This window comes from Cololabis saira, chromosome 13 (genome assembly GCF_033807715.1).
Source record: "Cololabis saira isolate AMF1-May2022 chromosome 13, fColSai1.1, whole genome shotgun sequence".
NCBI classification, from domain to species: domain Eukaryota; kingdom Metazoa; phylum Chordata; class Actinopteri; order Beloniformes; family Belonidae; genus Cololabis; species Cololabis saira.
In genome coordinates, this window is record NC_084599.1 from 21,177,181 (window position 1) to 21,195,990 (window position 18,810).

The 18,810-nt window shown below is 41.4% G+C and overlaps 1 protein-coding gene across 1 annotated transcript in view; it reads right to left on the reverse strand.

The window, feature by feature from the left end:
• Window positions 1-18,810, reverse strand: part of faf1 (Fas (TNFRSF6) associated factor 1) — a 69,909-nt gene that overhangs the window by 24,764 nt on the left and 26,335 nt on the right. The window contains exons 9-12 of the mRNA XM_061738243.1: window positions 10,752-10,847; window positions 10,534-10,657; window positions 10,354-10,417; window positions 10,160-10,241 (exon numbers count right to left, since the gene is read on the reverse strand). Of these exons, the coding sequence (XP_061594227.1) occupies window positions 10,160-10,241; window positions 10,354-10,417; window positions 10,534-10,657; window positions 10,752-10,847 (366 nt within the window). The remainder of the gene's footprint in view (window positions 1-10,159; window positions 10,242-10,353; window positions 10,418-10,533; window positions 10,658-10,751; window positions 10,848-18,810) is intronic.

Sequence of the window (18,810 nt, forward strand, 5' to 3'; positions counted from 1 at the left end):
AAGATATCTAAAATACCCTGATAAAGTAGGAAGAACAATTCATAACTGATGACGTAAAGCTTGGACAATGTTACAATATTCTGAAAATATTTATGGTAATCTACTTTGAGCCAAATAAATCAATAGTACAGTCAGTTTCCAATGCCAGATATAGTTTCAAAACACATATCATAAACTTAATTATGGTTAAATAGACAATCCTTTCAGAATATTGATAACTATGAAAATGCATGTTTCATTTAGATGAAAATATAGCTCATTAGTGTCAGTTATTCTTCATAGCCACGGTGCATAAAATGAATTTTTTCCATATAAGTATACTTAATCACACTGAGCCTTAAACCGCTCCAGATTCACTCCTTTGTGTATCCTGCAAACTTTCTTGTTTTCCTCTTTTTCTTAAACCATGCACTGTTAGAGCACTTGTAAGAGTGACATGAAAATTACAGTGCCAATAAAACCCAGACTGATTTTACTGGAAAAAAATAATCCACCAACACCTCTAAACACCACCTCATTCAATATGCATTCCACATTCACTACGTACTGATAACCCCAAAATACCAGCTAATATTTTTCTCCTAAATTTCACTGTAAACTAATATTCAAGTGGCTGTGGGTCTTATGCTTTCAGTCATTCTCTGCCAGTAGAGTGGACAATAAAAAGCAACCGATAATACAGGTAAATAAATAATATATATGACATTTTCAAGCACTTTTATATTTACACGGGACTCAGGTGGTATTTTTTGTCTTGATCAAGAGCTATTAAATAAGTGAATAAGGCTACTTCTGTAGAGGACAATTCTGTCAAATCAAGAAGAGACTCTTAATCATGAATACAGAATGGTTAAGGGAGGCAGACCAAACAATAAGGTACAAACATGGAAAGATACAGATGGAAACACAGCCATGGAATGACCAATTACAATCAACGGTTCAACTACACTTTGCCTTAAAGCTCTATATCAGACAACTGGGTTGTTATAATTGTCATCAGCCACTATTATTATTTGTTTGTTATTATTATGATCATTATCATCATCAACTACCTGAAACCTTTGACTAATTAATATGATCAAATCTTTGCGCTTTGCATGTGTCTCTGATTCAGCTCTACTAAGCCCTTTCAAGGCCCCAAGTTCAACTTATTTTGGGGTCTCTCAGACTTTACTAGATCAGCACTGAGCATAGAAACATGCTCAGTCAGACAAGTGATGGTGGTCGAGTATGTTCCGATAGGTGGCTGAATTTTGACACATATAGACTACCCTCTAACCTTTGCATTCCTCTTGTTGCTGCCATTGGATGTAAAATAATTAACTGCCATTGGACCAGTTGTGTTGACAACCATATATGCCTAAGCCATGATAGGTTGACCGGCATGCTTTAGAGAAGAAGGTGGTGTGTTTGGGCAATTCGTTGAGAGGTGGAAGTAACAAAAGTTAAATGAGGTGATAGATTGAAAAATGGAACGGTTAAAATGTAGCAGTTTTATGGGGGGTGTTGAGTTCCACTCCATTTCAATTCACTTGGTGTTTCAAACCAGGTGTATTTTTTATCATTTCAATATGGTTATTTCCACCCCTTCCTTACTGTTTATTATATGTGATGCATATAACTTAAAAGGACAGAGAGAAGTACTACTACATAAATATAAAACAGAGTAGACTCCACCATTGAACTGAAAGGCTCCTGATCTATCAATCGTCAGTGAATTGTCAGTTCTACTTTTGCTGCCTCCAACATCAGTTTGACATTAGCATGATAATATGTACATTTTTGAACGACGGCATCAGTTCATGTGCAGTCAATAACGTCATCATGACTCGTTTATGATTTACAGTTCTAGATCTGACAGGCATGTCAGTATCTCAGTGTCAGATGCCTTTCTCAATCACCGCTGGTCTTTCCTCTTGACTCTACAAAGCTATTGCTAGGATTTAAAGTTGATACTTGGCAGTGATCAACTCCACACTCTAGCAAGGCTATGAATGTTGATGTGTCTTTGTGTGTGGCAGACAGGAGAGAGAAGTGGAGAGTGAAGGAGAGTGGGGTTAGAGTGATTAACCACTGCGTTGATGGGGATTTAGTGAGGATCGTGGTTAGTGATGGGTGGCCTATCTCTCCATACGCTCTGACTAACCGTTGATCCCCAAGAGAGTTCAGCTCAGCACAGCTCAGCTCTGCAGCCCAAAGCATTTTCATTAAGGATGGATTGAGTCCATCTCAACAGTGCCCCAACACACACCTTCAGAAACACTTCATCAGATGTAGTGTTTTGCTTAGTGATTAGCCTCTCCCAGGATATGTGAGAGTAAGACTGATTCCTCTGTTTATAAATCCAGAGTTGTCCCTCTTCAGCCAAATCTGTGCTGTTCTTATAGCTCTTTAATGAAGAGAGAGGAAAAAAAAAGATTTCTTTTGAAATGGAAAGTAAGGACAAAGAATGATATGCCTGATTGATGAACCAAGAGATGGTGTAATTTGTACAAATACGCTACATTGTAGCAAAACCATCAAAAGCAGTTTTGGCCTGTCACTCAGACAGCTTGAGACAAAACATGAGAAACACAGAATAGCTTCTGTTTTCATGAAAATGTCTTTGCACATAACGAGCTCCTCTAAAGCCATTTTAACCACAGCACAGTTGGCGGGCTAAATCAAACTCACCCAGAATAAAACTAAATACTGTGAAAATAAATACTTCTTTGCCCTTGTGCTGTGTAGAGCACCCTGGTACAGTACAGAATGAGTGAACACCAGAGAGACATCAGCCATATTGAGCTGGCTTAGAGGAGGAGATCTGAGGAGATCAGCTGGGATGCAGGCTAAATGCCAACTTTCTCTTTAGCTTTTTTTTATGTTCATCTGTTTATTTCACTCTTCCCATATATTACACTTGTTCTACAAACTAAAAAAAAATATCATATTTTTCACCTGCTTCTTACTCCTTTTTAACTTTAACCACTGCTCCTTTTTCACGTATCAGTCCATTTGATAATGTGCCCTTGATGTCATCTATATCACTCCCTCTTTGTGTGTGTCCTTGTGTGTTCAGTGATCTGACCCCCCCCCCACAACATCTTGCTGTGTCCTGACAGTCTAATAAGGCTATAATCCACACAAGCTGTCAGTTGATACAAGCATCCTTAAACGGAAAATAGTTGGAAAACAAGGGGAGAAAGTGGACAGCTAAAAATGAAGCATCAGCTGTGAGGGGGAAAACTGAATGTAAGATTTACTGTCATTATATCAACGTGACGATACAATCTTGTCAATGTAGAACGCTATGAGAAAAAAGAATTACAATGTAGAAAACACATCAAATTTCTTTAGTGTCTGGTACTGTGTCATTAATATTACATTTTTCAACTTTCCGTGAAAATAGGATGCATTATTAGGCCTCTACTTTGTTCTGTTTCCATGTTGCGGTGAAATTTCTAGATTGCAGACTTTCATTCTAGAATTCAGACTTAGAATTCAGCTGAAATCCCTATTAACATAAAATGTTGTAATATTAAAAACAGAATTCATTATTTGCTTATCTCTCAAAATCATTAAGACATTTTTTTGTTCACATATGCATATCCAGCAGCCCAAAAAGTTGGGCGAGGTACATCATTAGACTAGAAAAGTTATGAAACTAAATTTCCCAATAGACTCAGCATAATAATTTATTCACAACTGTTTTATTTGATTTATAAAAGTGTTTCATCATAAATTATTTCAGATGACTGTACTAATAGTATTTTCAGTAATGTAAAATTATTTGAAATAAAACTCTTACCCCCTCCTTGAACCGCCACCTAACTGTGGTGGAGGGGTTTGTGTGCCCAAGTGATCCTAGGAGCTATATTGTCGGGGGCATTACGCAAACAGGCAAACAGGTCCTAGGTGACGAGCCAGACTAAGAGCGGTTCACAAAGCCTATCATGAAGAGGAAGACAGCAAGGACCGTAACATCGCCCAGATCGGCGTCACCAGGGCCCCTTCCTGGAGCCAGGCCTGGGGTTGGGGCTTGTAGGCGAGCGCCTGGTGGCCGGGTCTTTGCCCATGGGACCCGGCCGGGCTCAGCCCGAAATGGCGACGTGGGCCCTTAGGCCCACCACCTGCAGGAAGGTCCGTGAAAGACTGGTGCAATGTGGGCTGGGTAGCAGTCGTGGCGGGGAGCCTCGACGACCCAATCCCTGGACCAAAACCCTCGCAGTGGGGACATGGAATGTCACCTTGCTCGGGGGGGGAGGAGCCGGAGCTTGTGCGAGAGGTTGAGAGATACCGACTAGAGATAGTCGGGCTCACCTCCACACGTAGCTTGGGCTCTGGAACCCAGCTCCTTGAAAGGTCTGGACCCTCCACTACTCTGGAGTTGCCCAGGGTGAGAGGCGGCAGGCTGGTGTGGGCTTGGTTATAGCCCCTCAGCTCAGTCGCCATGTGTTGGAGTTCACCCCGGTGAACGAGACGGTCGCTTCCCTGTGCCTTCGAGTCGGGAAAAGGTCTCTCACTGTTGTTTGTGCCTACGGGCCAAACAGCAGTGCGGAGTACCCGGCCTTCTTGGGGTCCCTGGGAGGAGTACTGGATAGTGCTCCAACTGGGGACTCCATTGTTCTACTGGGGGACTTCAACGCTCACGTGGGCAATGACAGTGATACCTGGAGGGGCATGATTGGGAGGAACGACCTCCCCGATCTGAACCCGAGCTGTGTTTTGTTGTTGGACTTACAGTTAGGTCCATAAATATTTGGACACTGACACAATTTTCAGTATTCCAGCTCTGTACAACACCACAATGGATTTGAAATGAAACAATCAAGATGTGCTTCAAGTGCAGACTTTCAGCTTTAATTTGAAGGTATTTACATCCAAATCAGGTGAACGGTGTAGGAATTACAACACATTTTATATGTACCTTCCACTTTTTAAGGGACCAAAAGTAATTGGACAACTAACATAATCATACATCAAATTGTCAATTTTTAATATTTTGTTGCAAATCCTTTGCAGTCGATGACAGGCTGAAGTCTGGAACCCATAGACATCACCAGACGCTGGGTTTCGTCCCTGGTGATGCTCTGCCAGGCCTCTGCTGCAGTTGTCTTCACTTCCTGCTTGTTCTTTGGGCATTTTCCCTTCAGTTTTGCCTTCAGCAAGTGAAATGCATGCTCAATCGGATTCAGGTCAGGTGATTGACTTGGCCATTGCAGAACATTTCACTTCTTTGCCTCTTTGGTTGCTTTCGCAGTATGCTTCGGGTCATTGTCCATCTGCATTGTGAAGCGCCGACCAATGAATTTTGAAGCATTTGGCTGAATATGAGCAGATAATATTGCCCGAAACACTTCAGAATTCATTCTGCTGCTTTTGTCAGCTGCCAGATCATCAATAAATATAAGAGAAGACTTCACCAGAGGAAATACAGAGGAAATACAGATGGGTTACACAAGGTAAACCGTTGGTGAGCCTCAAAAACAGGAAAGCCAGATTAAAGTGAACAGTTCCTTCCCTTCTCCATACTCTTCTCTTTCCATCATTGTGGTACAAGTTGATCTTTGTCTCATCTGTCCATAAGATGTTGTTCCAGAACTGCATTGGCTCTTTTAGACGTTTCTTAGCTAACTTTAATCTGGCCTTCCTGTTTTTGAGGCTCACCAATGGTTTACACCTTGTGTAACCCATCTGTATTTCCTCTGTATTTCCTCTGGTGAAGTCTTCTCTCATATTTATTGATGATGTGGCAGCTGACAAAAGCAGCAGAATGAATTCTGAAGTGTTTCGGGCAGTATTATCTGCTCATATTCAGCCAAATGCTTCAAAATTCATTGGTCGGCGCTTCACAATGCAGATGGACAATGACCCGAAGCATACTGCGAAAGCAACCAAAGAGGCAAAGAAGTGAAATGTTTTGCAATGGCCAAGTCAATCACCTGACCTGAATCCGATTGAGCATGCATTTCACTTGCTGAAGGCAAAACTGAAGGGAAAATGCCCAAAGAACAAGCAGGAAGTGAAGACAACTGCAGCAGAGGCCTGGCAGAGCATCACCAGGGACGAAACCCAGCGTCTGGTGATGTCTATGGGTTCCAGACTTCAGCCTGTCATCGACTGCAAAGGATTTGCAACAAAATATTAAAAATTGACAATTTGATGTATGATTATGTTAGTTGTCCAATTACTTTTGGTCCCTTAAAAAGTGGAAGGTACATATAAAATGTGTTGTAATTCCTACACCGTTCACCTGATTTGGATGTAAATACCTTCAAATTAAAGCTGAAAGTCTGCACTTGAAGCACATCTTGATTGTTTCATTTCAAATCCATTGTGGTGTTGTACAGAGCTGGAATACTGAAAATTGTGTCAGTGTCCAAATATTTATGGACCTAACTGTATGTGCTAGTCACGGTTTGTCCATAACGAACACCACGTTCAAACATAAGGGTGTCCATCAGTGCACGTGGCACCAGAACACTCTAGGCCGGAGGTCAATGATCGACTTTGTTGTCGTTTCATCTGACCTTCAGCTGCATGTCTTGGACACTTGGGTGAAGAGAGGGTCTGAGCTGTCAACTGATCACCACCTGGTGGTGAGTTGGATGCGCTGGCAGAGGAGGAGGCTGGACAGACCGGGCAGACCCAAACGGATTGTGAGGGTCTGTTGGGAACGTCTGGCTGAGCCCTCTGTCAGGGACGTCAGGGACGTCTTCAACTCTCACCTCCGAGAGAACTTCTCTCAGATCCCGGGGAGGCAGGGACATCGAGTCCGAGTGGACCATGTTCTCTGCCTCCATTGTCGACGCGGCGGCTCGAAGTTGTGAACGCAGGGTTTCCGGTGCCTGTCGTGGCGGCAATCCTAGAACCCGGTGGTGGACACCGGAAGTAAAGGATGCCGTCAGACTGAAGAAGGAGTCCTACCGGGCTATGTTAGCCTGTGGGACTCCTGATGCAGTAGATGGGTACCAGCAGGCCAAGCGAGCCGCGGCTCGGGTAGTCCTGGAGGCAAAAACTCAGGCCTGGGAGGAGTTCGGGGAGGCCATGGAAGAAGACTTTCGGTCGGCCTCAAGGAAATTCTGGCGGACCGTTCGGCGCCTCAGAAGGGGGAAGCAGTACTCTGCCGGCACAGTTTATGGTGTGGATGGGGAGCTGTTGACCTCGACTGGGGACATAGTCGGACGGTGGAAGGAATACTTCGAGGATCTCCTCAACCCGACTGACATGCCTTCCACTGAGGAAGCAGAGAGTGGGGACTCACTGAGGTAGTTCGTAAGCTCCTCAGTGGCACCGGGGGTGGATGAGATTCGCCCTGAGTACCTCAAGTCTCTGGATGTCATAGGGCTGTCTTGGTTGACACGCCTCTGCAACATTGCACGGAGGAAGGGGACAGTGCCGCTGGAGTGGCAAACTGGGGTGGTGGTCCCTCTGTTTAAAAAGGGGGACCAGAGAATGTGTTCCAACTACAGGGGGATCACACTTCTCAGCCTCCCCGGGAAAGTCTACGCCAGGGTACTGGAGAGGAGAATACGGCCGATAGTTGAACCTCGGATTCAGTAGGAACAATGCGGTTTTCGTCCCGGTCGCGGAACACTGGACCAGCTCTACACCCTCCGCAGGGTGCTCGAGGGTTCATGGGAGTTTGCCCAACCAGTCTAAATGTGCTTTGTGGATCTGGAAGAGGCATTTGACCGTGTCCCTTGTGCCATTCTGTGGGGGGCGCTCAGTGAGTATGGAGTCCGGGGCCCTCTATTAGGGGCTGTCCAGTCTCTGTATGATCGGAGCAGGAGTCTGGTTCGCATTGCCGGCAGTAGATCAGACTTGTTCCCGGTGCATCTTGGACTCCGGCAGGGCTGCCCTTTGTCACCGGTCCTGTTCATAATTTTTATGGACAGGATTTCTAGGCGCAGCCAGGGGCCGGAGGGGATCCGGTTTGGGAACCACAGGATTTCATCTTTGCTTTTTGCGGATGACGTAGTCCTGTTGGCTTCATCGGACTGGGACCTTCAGCATGTGCTGGGGCAGTTTGAGGCCGAGTGCGACGCGGCAGGGATGAGAATCAGCACCTCCAAGACCGAGGCCATGGTTCTCCACCGGGAAAGGGTGGTGTGCCTTCTCCGGTTGGGTGGGGAGGTCCTGCATCAGGTGGAGGAGTTCAAGTATCTCGGGGTCTTGTTCACGAGTGACGATGGAGCGGGACATTGACAGACGGATCGGTGCAGCGTCCGCAGTTATGCGGTCGATGTAACGGACCGTCGTGGCGAAGAAGGAGCTGAGTCGAAAGGCGAAGCTCTTGATTTACCGGTCAATCTACGCCCCTACCCTCACCTATGGTCATGACCTTTGGGTAGTGACCGAAAGGACGAGATCGCGGATACAAGCGGCCGAGATGAGTTTCCTCCGCAGGGTGGCTGGACGCTCCCTTAGAGATAGGGTGAGGAGTTTGGTCACCCGGGAGGAGCTCGGAGTCGAGCCGCTACTCCTCCACATTGAGAGGAGTCAGCTGAGGTGGCTTGGGCATCTGTACCGGATGCCTCCTGGACGCCTCCCTAGGGAGGTGTTCCAGGCATGTCCCTCCTTCCTAGGGAGGTGTTCCAGGCATGTCCCTCCTCCCTAGGGAGGTGTTTCAGTCATGTCCCACCGGGAGGAAACCCCGGGGAAGACCAAAGACACGCTGGAGAGACTATGTCTCTCAGCTGGCCTGGGAATGCCTCGGACTCCCCCCGGAAGAGCTGGAAGAAGTGTCTGGGGTGAAGGAAGTCTGGGCATCTCTGTTGAGACTGCTGCCCCCGTGACCCGGGAACGGATAAGCGGCGGACGATGGATGGATGGATGGATGGATAAAACTCTTACACTATAAAAATAGAGACCCGACAGGCATCTTTTTTCATTCACTGATGAATTTAGAGATTTATGACTTCTAATTTTTAATTTCAAATGAATATATATATATATATATATATATATATATATACCCTTTTAATAGGCATATCAATGAAGGGACAAAACATTTTAAACAAACATTTTCAGTCAGAATGTACTCAAAATGTACATCTCAGTTATATATATGTATGACAGAATATTTATTACAAATTTTGTGCAAACACCTGTATATAGCTTAGACATTCAGAGCAGCTGATTCTTAATAACTGAACCAAAAAAAAAAAAGTATTGAAAAAGTACTGCATTTAAATTTTTGGGTGGCTTAATTTTACCACAATCCCAAAGAAATAATCTGACCTCAACCTGGGACGCATCTGTCAGGTCCTTGAACAAATCCTGTCAACCAAGTTCAACATTCTTTTAAACAGTCTTTTTCAAGGACAATCCTACGCATTTCAGCAAGATCAAGCACTTTAAAAGCAGTCGAGACCCTTCAACCTACAATCTTTTTATGTACTATGAATTTAGCAAAGGAGACCTGAGAATGTTGAACAGCTTAAATCGTGTGTGAACCACATACCTCCTTAGGTCAAATTTTAAACAGTTTGGCGGGTTTTATTAGAACACTTTTAATCCTATATGGGTTTTAATTATTTGTGAGTCACTGCAGACAGCGTCACCCATTTCATGGACGTCTGCATTTCAGCAATATACAGTATGTTAATCTCTGTGGAAATTCTTGAAGGCCACATACATTGTCAAAGTATGAGCTGTTTGGGTTTTTTTTTTCTTTTTAAATCTTAAAGTTCTTTGAGGATTTTTTAATTCATTTTATTGTTTTGAGTCTGAGCTACCATAATTAATTCCATCTTTACTGTGGCCTCAAAAAACTAAACAGCAACAAGCCATGTACAGACACTAGTTATAATAATAATTAGTGTGCTTTAAATTCCCACCAGCTCAGTAATGAAACAAAAGATATGAGTAATGCAGCACCTCCCTCGACAGATAGAGAATGAATAATATCCTGTGCAGTCTGCAGTCTCTTTCCATATTATTTTAAGCTAAGAAAACCCCTGAATAAAGTAGTGACTAGACTATATAAACCAGGAATGACTTCTAATGGACAGGCTGTAATCAATGTCTTGTCTTTACATAGGCAATGCAAAAAGTCAAGGGTGAATGCAGAAGATCAAAATACAAAGAAATATATAACTGTTACCCATTCCTGTATACAGTATGAACCAATTAAAAATATTCATGTGAAGCTCCAACAGTCCACTCTACTTACATCTCTGGCTTTGCCATAGAAGGCCTCTTGAGATGCTGCCTCCAAAGACCCAATAAAGAACATTGGGTGGGTCTCTCCATACCTTCATGACACACAAATGCAACAGGCACACAGTTAGATTAGAATACATTGTTATATTTCAACAAAATTATATTTGAAGTTTATCGAATCAGCTTCCAACACATTTTGCCCACCTTGAAGAAAATTCAGCAGTAAAGTGAAGTAAGGCATCCGCTTCATTCTCACTATTCTCTGGCACTGCAAGAGGGACAAAAATAAATACATGGTCAAATTTTGGCTGTGTGGAATGTAACCAGCACCAGGGATTTGATACAATCAGTATCAATATTTTTAGATTAGGTTAATTTACATACTCATGGGTGCTTTCCGACAAGTTGACGAGCTCATTCCAAACATCTCTGAATCGTCCACGCCGAATTCTGACGCATCTTCAAAATCATCCCCCTCACTGTCACTCATCATATGGACATCTGCACACTGGAAATGTTCATAAATTAGTGTATATAAATGACCACAGGGAAAGTGATCGACAGATGTGAGGATTGTATTGATACATAATACAAGTGTGTACCTCTTCTGTGGGTTCTTGGGTGTTGGCTGGTGCGGACCTTCGACAAACACTAAGGTGGTGGCAGGGATAGCTGATCCCAGAGAGAGCTAGTGTCATCTATAAAAAAGATAAACATTAAGTCCAAGTTCAAATCAAAGGTAATTATGATCAGATCTGATTCATTGTTCAAGCTAAATATCCAAAGTTACAATTGAGTTAAATTAAGTAAGCAATGCGAGTCTGACCAGACCAAAATCCTCAAAACTCACTACAGTTGGTATTTAGATCATAGTATCTTCTCTAATATCCAGTTAGAGCCGTTTTAAAATTGGCTGCAGAAGCATAGTCTCTATAATTTACTATATGACTTGAAAACAAATGCTTACTCATCTCTCTAATGAGAGGAGACAGTTGTGAATTTTTTGCACGCGACCTGCAGTAGCTGTAAAATGGGGGGTTATATAGTAAAAGAGCACCTGACTAATGAGCTCCCAAATACAAAGCCAGGACTGAAAATGTCTGCGTTCAGCGGGGACTCATTACATCTCGAGTCTCCTGATTCAGATCTCAAGGGACATCAACAATATAGAGAAGGCAGATCTGATCAAAATTAAACTAAAAGGAACCTTCTTGTAACATCAAACTATTAAAAAAATATCTACATGTCAACATTTTCTCATAATGAAGGTACATTTTTCTGATCCCGTCAATAATGACTTCTAAAAGTGGGACTGGTAATAATTTATCCATGCCTGATTGAAGCAATACATCACAATAATGTTACAATATATTCACTAAGCAACTAATTGTTAAGTGTCTATCAGCAAGCTCTTTTCTGGGAGAGTGCACTTCTAAACAACAGAGAAAAGCCAGGGGCAGGCAGGCAGAGTGTGATAAGAGGAAGAGAAGCTGCTTGTTCCCTGCAGAGGTCCTGTGATCTACTCTATTGTCAGGTACTAAGACACACAAAGAGCAGCTGGACATGTTTGAATCAAGAGACGATTACATGCAACGCCTGTTGAATCTGAAAAGGGCTACACAGACTGAAGGGAGCTTCGCTCTAAAATAGACTGATTCCCCGTCCTGGCCTCACCTTCTACAACAGGAGAAAACAGTGCAACCACCAGACCTTGTCAGCAACATGGAGCCAAATGTTCTGCTAGGTACTGTTAAAAACAAATACCTGACAAAGAACCACACTGTTTTTTTATATGTCTTTGCAGCATTAGAAAGAAAGTATATTAAAAAAATCAAAATATTTGTTCAAAAATATTTGCACAGTTGTGGCCTACACATGCACGACTTGCAGATGCAACTATACGGATGGGTAGGTTAAAAATCATACAAGCTAATACTATATGAATTTTATTCTGTCTGAGATTTTATTATCCTGCTTGCACAGCTATGCCTTTCTTACAAAGTGCCAGTCAATGCACAGGAGAAATTTACTGGAGTATTAAAAGTGAAACTTTGGTTTATGGAGACTATAACCAGACAAGTACTGGCCAATGTAGTGACTCCAGTACCGCAGTAATGTAAAAATTCCAGTCAATCAATGGTGTTTTCTGTGAAATACTGTAAAATCTCACAAAATATATACAGCTACTCTCAATGAAGAAAGCTCAGCTCTGAGGAAAGCATGATTGCTGCCTGTTAGGACTGTCCATTCAAATACTTAATAAATATATATTTGTTTGTATAACACTTTTAAAAACAACCAGGGTTGACCAAAGTGCTTCACAAGTAATCGACAATGGTGGACCATACACAGCGGCGCCATTTCTTTCAGTTATAATACGGTATTGAACCTGAAGGAATTGAACCCAGCACCTTTCACACCCGAATCGAGGATCACACACGACTGTCAATCAGTATGATTGCTAGTCATGTGTGCTCGAAAGAATTCATGAACGAACTAAAACATGAACGAACGAATGAACAAGGGTGAATGCAGATTTAATAAAAACAAAAAAATAATCTACTAATTAATAGTTCTGAAAATGTTGAAAACAACTTCAAATACAAACATGACCATTTTATAACGCATCATTTTTTGTTTCTCAAAAAGTAAGGTAAAAGGTAGAAGCAATGTGTCAAAAACAAAAGTTTGTCCACATTAGTCAGATTTAAATTTAAAATGTTTATTTCAGCCCCCACACTGCTCTGGAGAGGTTGATGGTTTTCTTTGAAAACCGGAAACCTTTGGTCTGCTGCAGACAAAGTTTCAGCCTGTAAATGTTGGGGTTGGGGTCCATTGGGATCCAGTGCTGATGGATAAAACTGAAAGCATTTAAAAACTATGATGGGGTTGAACTCGTTCCTGTCTTAAATTTGCTCTTCTGGGTTACAACACATCCTTTCCCCATTTGCAAAGTCCGTATCATATGACCATTACAAAGTAAGAAAAAAAAACAAAAACCAGGCAAGCCAGGCTGTGAAAGTGTAAAGAACAATACTTATGGTGCAGAGTTAACCAAGTTAAATTGCTGCTATGGACATGGATTGGTTACATTTTTAAACAAAACTCCATTAGCGTGGACATAACATGTGTTAAAGAGGGAAAATAGTAGGCAGATGCTGCTTATCAAATATGTTTGATAAATTGATTATTAGCAAGTGTGGCCAATTCTATAAAAACTAAAATGTTTCCATTTGCTGCTCTGGAGCATTCAAGTTTGTGTTAAAAAAATGTTAAAGCAAAGCAAAAAAGATATCATCAATGATCCTAGAGGAGCAATTGTTGGTGTCCATCAATCTGAGTTATAAAGCTATTTCCAGAGAATCTGGAGTGCATAATTCTACTGTGATAAAGATTATTCATAGGTAGAAAACATTATATAACTGACAATCTAAAGTATTATCTGAAATGTAAAACCTTGGACTTGAAAGACTTTGTACTTCTTCATGAGCCTGTACAGGTATCGATTTCAAATTACCGTATTTGTGTGGTTTACATATTGATCTTTCAGCTAAACTGAGGGAAATTAACTTTGTCACAATGACCTATGGGAAGCAAACAACCACTTATTGAAGCCTCAGATAAGAGACTCGGGAAATACTGAAACCGGTTTTAATATTGAACTCTGGGTTTTAAAGTGCCACCAGCCAGCAACAAAGAAGAGGATATATGAGAAACCCAGTGTCTCCCATGACATTTGAGAAAGAATAATATCTTGATGAGTATTCGTCCACTGTGTTTTCGTAAGCACACCACCTAGACTGGAATGTAATATTAAATCTAGACAAACCAAGAATGACATCACGGCTGAAGACACACATGAACAGTGGCCACAGCATTCTTCACAAATATACCTCATATCTTACTCACTGAAAAGCCTAAACATTTTGGGCCGCCGCCAGACATAGACAGACAAGTGTATATACAGATTAGAAATGAAACAGATTGTGTTTCTTTTATGCCACCAATTAGTAGTAAGTGTTCTTTTGACAATGAAAAGCATGCAAGTGTCACAGCAAGGACGGGTGAGTACCCCAGGAACACCTACGAAGAACACTTAACTGAATTGCTTTGTTGTTTTTTTCATGTAACTTAACTCTAACTAATTTAGTACTGCAGAACTGTTATTGAATGACTTTGTCATTTACATAGAAACAGAACTTTATCAAGGAATGGGTTGACAAAAACACTGACTAAAGCTGCTTTTATTTAACATATTAGGACAGACAGCATCCTCTAGACATGAGTAGAAACATACCCATGTGCTCTTCTAGGTTTTCATGGGTTTAAAATAATAATAAACACAATCATATATGTACATGAGAGTGACAATTAGCAGATACCTGTAGGTGCTGCTCCAAAAGGAAGACAGGAAGAGTCCCCTGGTTTATTCCTTCAAATGAAGTGGCAATCAAACATAAGAATTTTAACAGCAGTTGCTGAGAGGGTCACAATAAATCATTTACCCCCACTACTCACAATGAGAGGCTCTTGTCTGAGGACCTAATAAGTGTATAAATAAAGTTGGCCACTTCCCCTTTCATAGATGCCCTGAAGGGTTTGGACTGACATTGATGCAAGGAAGGGAGGAGGGGAAAAAAGGGAATAAGTGAGTTGAGTGTCTCTAACTCCCCTTACTTGCTTTGACCCGATGGCTTCTACCAATCTTGAGTTACACAAGTGCAGCTTGGTGGTTCAGTGGTAAAACGTAGAAACAAGGTTAAAGCACCGCAGGGCACGAGGTCCGGGGGGATGAGGTTAACCTCCCACCCCCCCAAAACGACCCTCTCCCACATCTCCACACAAAAGGAACTGGCTCCTCTATTTTTTGGATTCTTTTAATTAACACTTGCATTGAGGCTCTAAGCATTCAGGGGCTGATACAGCGAAAGAATTTTCTCTCTCTCTTACCCTCACCCTCCTGTCCATCTCCCCTTCAATCCTTTTTTCCCCCTTCTTTACTCTTCTTTTTCTCCCTTTTTCTCTCCCCATTCTCTCTTGTGTTTCTTTTTTTTTCTTTGCTGGTGTAAGCTATGTTTGGATAAGGTGTCTGGCTGCGAGTGTGAGATAATTACCACAGACAGCTGCACTGAAGGCTACCACAATCATAAACCACTTTACTCCACTTTGTCATTTATGGAGAAAGAAGAACAGTTGAAGAAAAGAGTGGAAGTGTTGAGAGAGGAGGCAACAATATAATAGGAGAAATATTTTTTCCCATTTGCACAAAAAAGGCAGAGATCTATTCTTAATAGGTCCGGATTTCATTGTTTTATGCCACTTTGTGCGTTGCTGAATATACAAAGGTATAACATACAACACCTTAGTGATACGAATACTATTAGGCAGTAATAAAAAACTATTGGAGTATATGGAGCTGTAAAAGTGGCTATAAAAGCATAATTTCATCAACATGGTAGTTTGCTGATAACCATAAGTGCAGGAGGTTCCAAACACGGCAAAGCTAAAGGAGAAGCATCTTCTTCCTGAAGTAATGATACAAATGTTTAAAAGATATCAGAGCTCAACTAAAAACAAATTAGAAGAGACAGAAAGTAAGTCAGACAGGCAACCTCAGTTCTGAATGTCACCTGAAGTAGGCCCATTTTACAAGAGAGGGGGTTCTGCCTGAGCTTACTGCTGAATCCTGTTGCTACGGAAACCATCAGGCCTTTCTCAATAAACCCCTGGTTCCATAGCCCCCAATCAGGTAGAAAAGGATTCCGTTAATGCCAGCTGGGAAAGGGAGGGAGCCGCTGCCCTACAAAGCAATACACCTTAGAGGTTCCTCGGCATTAATACATTAGCAAACACCATGAAACACTGCATAAATGTCAGCAATTACTCGCTAGAGGGATGGGTGAGCGGTGGAGGAGGGGTGATAAGGATGAGGGCATGCAATAAGGATGTCCCACTGGCTGTCAATCACTACAACAGGTGTGGAGGTAGAACTGCTAATCAAACCAGCTCCAATGAGATTAGGCCTGTCTAGAAAACTCTCCAAGCTGAATTGCTTCGGCAAAGGAGACGACTTCAGAGGAGTGCAGGAGCTTTGTTCAGTGTATTTTCAACAGCAAAGGATGTTATTGTCCCTGGCCTCTCAAATCAGCAGTTGCAAAGATCTCTGCCATCACCAGCACTGTGCAGAACAGCTTTGCCAAAGCCACATGAATCCAGAGGAATTTGCAGGCAGAGCTACTTCACAGTATTTGCAAATAATGCCAAAGCATTTGTTTTGATCTATTTGGAATAAAATGAACTGCATCAAGTTTTAACTATTACAAAGTCCAACATACTTTGCTCTGCCTGGCAACTTTTTCAAGCAATAAAGACTGGTGTGATGCAGTAAACCCAAAGAAAATGAAAACAAATGCTGAAACAAATGTTCACTCAGGGACAGTGGGCTTCCTCTCATCATCCTCTTTTTGGCAACTCCAGAATATATCACAAACTGTCTTCTAGTAAATACACAAAAGACAGAATGTTGGAATGGCACATAAAAATCTTGCTTGTGAAAGAGGGATGGACTTCTGTGCTATATGAAATGGAATTTAAGTGAATGCCACTTTACTGAACAATTATAAGTATTTGGATTATTTAGAGAGCAAAACAAGGATGGGATTTATATACATACAAAATATCATGATTCATGCATTCTGCACACACCTTAGGGTAGAGTTAAATTACCCAAAGGTTTGCTTACCCCAAGTAGCTCCTGCTTTGTGAAACATTCACTTTCTTTTGTACTTAGACAGCATTAGGGGGTGTACAACACACTAGTTTCCCTCAAAAAAGAGAATAATGTCATCATTTCATTTCATCAAATTACATAACTTTCCCAGAACAATAAGTCATATAGGAAATTGGTGCAATGAGTTAGTTAATCAAGTTACAAATAAGGAAACAAAAATGTTTCTCTGTGAACCTACAAAGTAACACCAGCTTCCCTGCTACAGCAGGTCTAAAAGACGTAACTACAATGACAAGATTAAGGTGCTGAACATTGTTCATTTGTTTCCCTACTGGTGTCAATTCAAAAACTGATTTTTGGTACTTTACAGAGAATCATACCCATCTATGGGAAATAATTGGCCATGATAAAATAATGTATCCGATAATACAGAGATTCAGTATGCAGCATGCAAAAACAGTTAAGACAATAAGAGAGACACATAAATGCAAATGTATAGTTAACTGCAGTGGTAACCCAGTTGAAGGGTAAACAGAGATAAATAATCACAGATTCAGCTAGAAGTTGGATAATGTACAAAGCTAAAAGTAATCTGGAGGCCTGTGACTGCCATCTTTATTGGCTCAAACCCCGAGAGATGAGCCTGGGCTAATGAGCTAGACACTAACTCTGGCTCCCTACCCGCCTGCCAGTCCAGCCAACCCCAAGGCTTTCTCTGTTAATACCTTTGGACGTTTCAATAAGAGAGCTATAGCTATTGCAGAAGCCATTATTACACTTCTGTCACTCTCTTCTCTCTGAGAGTTAATATCTCCTCAAACTGAGAAAAAAAAACCTGCAAAAAAAACAGACACTGCAGATGTGCATTAGTTTGGAACTGGCTTGGGCTGTAATAACACAATAAACTCAAACTCATTCATGATCATTAATAACAGCTATAAGTTGAAGCCCGCTGATGAAAAAACCCCTCCAAAAATGCAGATAAAAAGTTTCCTGGGTGACAAACTGCAGCAACAACCATGCATTGCTAGTTGCAAATTGAGTATGGCCTGAGTATGGCCAATTTCATGTCAAAAACAGTTAATGTAAAACCATGTTTAAAAAAATAAATAAAATAAAAAATTAGATGTATTGATTGGTTTGATGACATTTCGCCATTTTGTAAATAATATTTAAATGGAGAAAAAGAAATAGATAAATCACTCTGTTACATCATTGCTGATTTGATTAATGAAAAAAAAAATTGAAGTTTAGATCTTTTTTGTAATTTTTTTCTTCTTTTTTTTTGCACAGAAATCACAGATTTCACTTGTCTTCTGCTGAAGGATAAACTCAACATACTGAACTGTCTTAATCTGCCAGGAAGACCAAACTGCATAGCGTGGTTTCAAGGCTGAGAAATATATCATTTGATATTGTAAAACAGGAATATAGTTACTCAAAACTGAGGCTAGTTTGTTGCCTGAATTATTCACAGTGTGATGACATCTGCCGAATGATTTGTGTTGTGTAGCAATCCTGGGCTGTTTGCTGAGCACAGAATTGGAAGTCTACAGAGGTAATGCAAACAATGCTAAATCGGTATGATAGCAATATGATTTGCTTGGTAGTTACTGGCTTCAAAATTGGCTGCTTTGCACGATCACAGACTAAAATAAAAAATAAAAATGTTTTGCAGCGTAAAAGGGTATACAGTATATGCTTTAATTCTCTGCCTTTCATGCATTACGCATGTTTCTATTACCCCTAGATTTTTGAAATTTTTCCCGTGTCTGGCAGCGCTGTATGTGACGTAGCCGGTCAATCTAAAGTAATCAAAATTAAGTTTCCAGCTGTTTTTGGCCTAATTCAAACGATGTAGTTGTCCTGTAACCCTACTTAATCATTATACATCACATAAGGGCTTTGCCCCTGAATAATCATTTGAATGA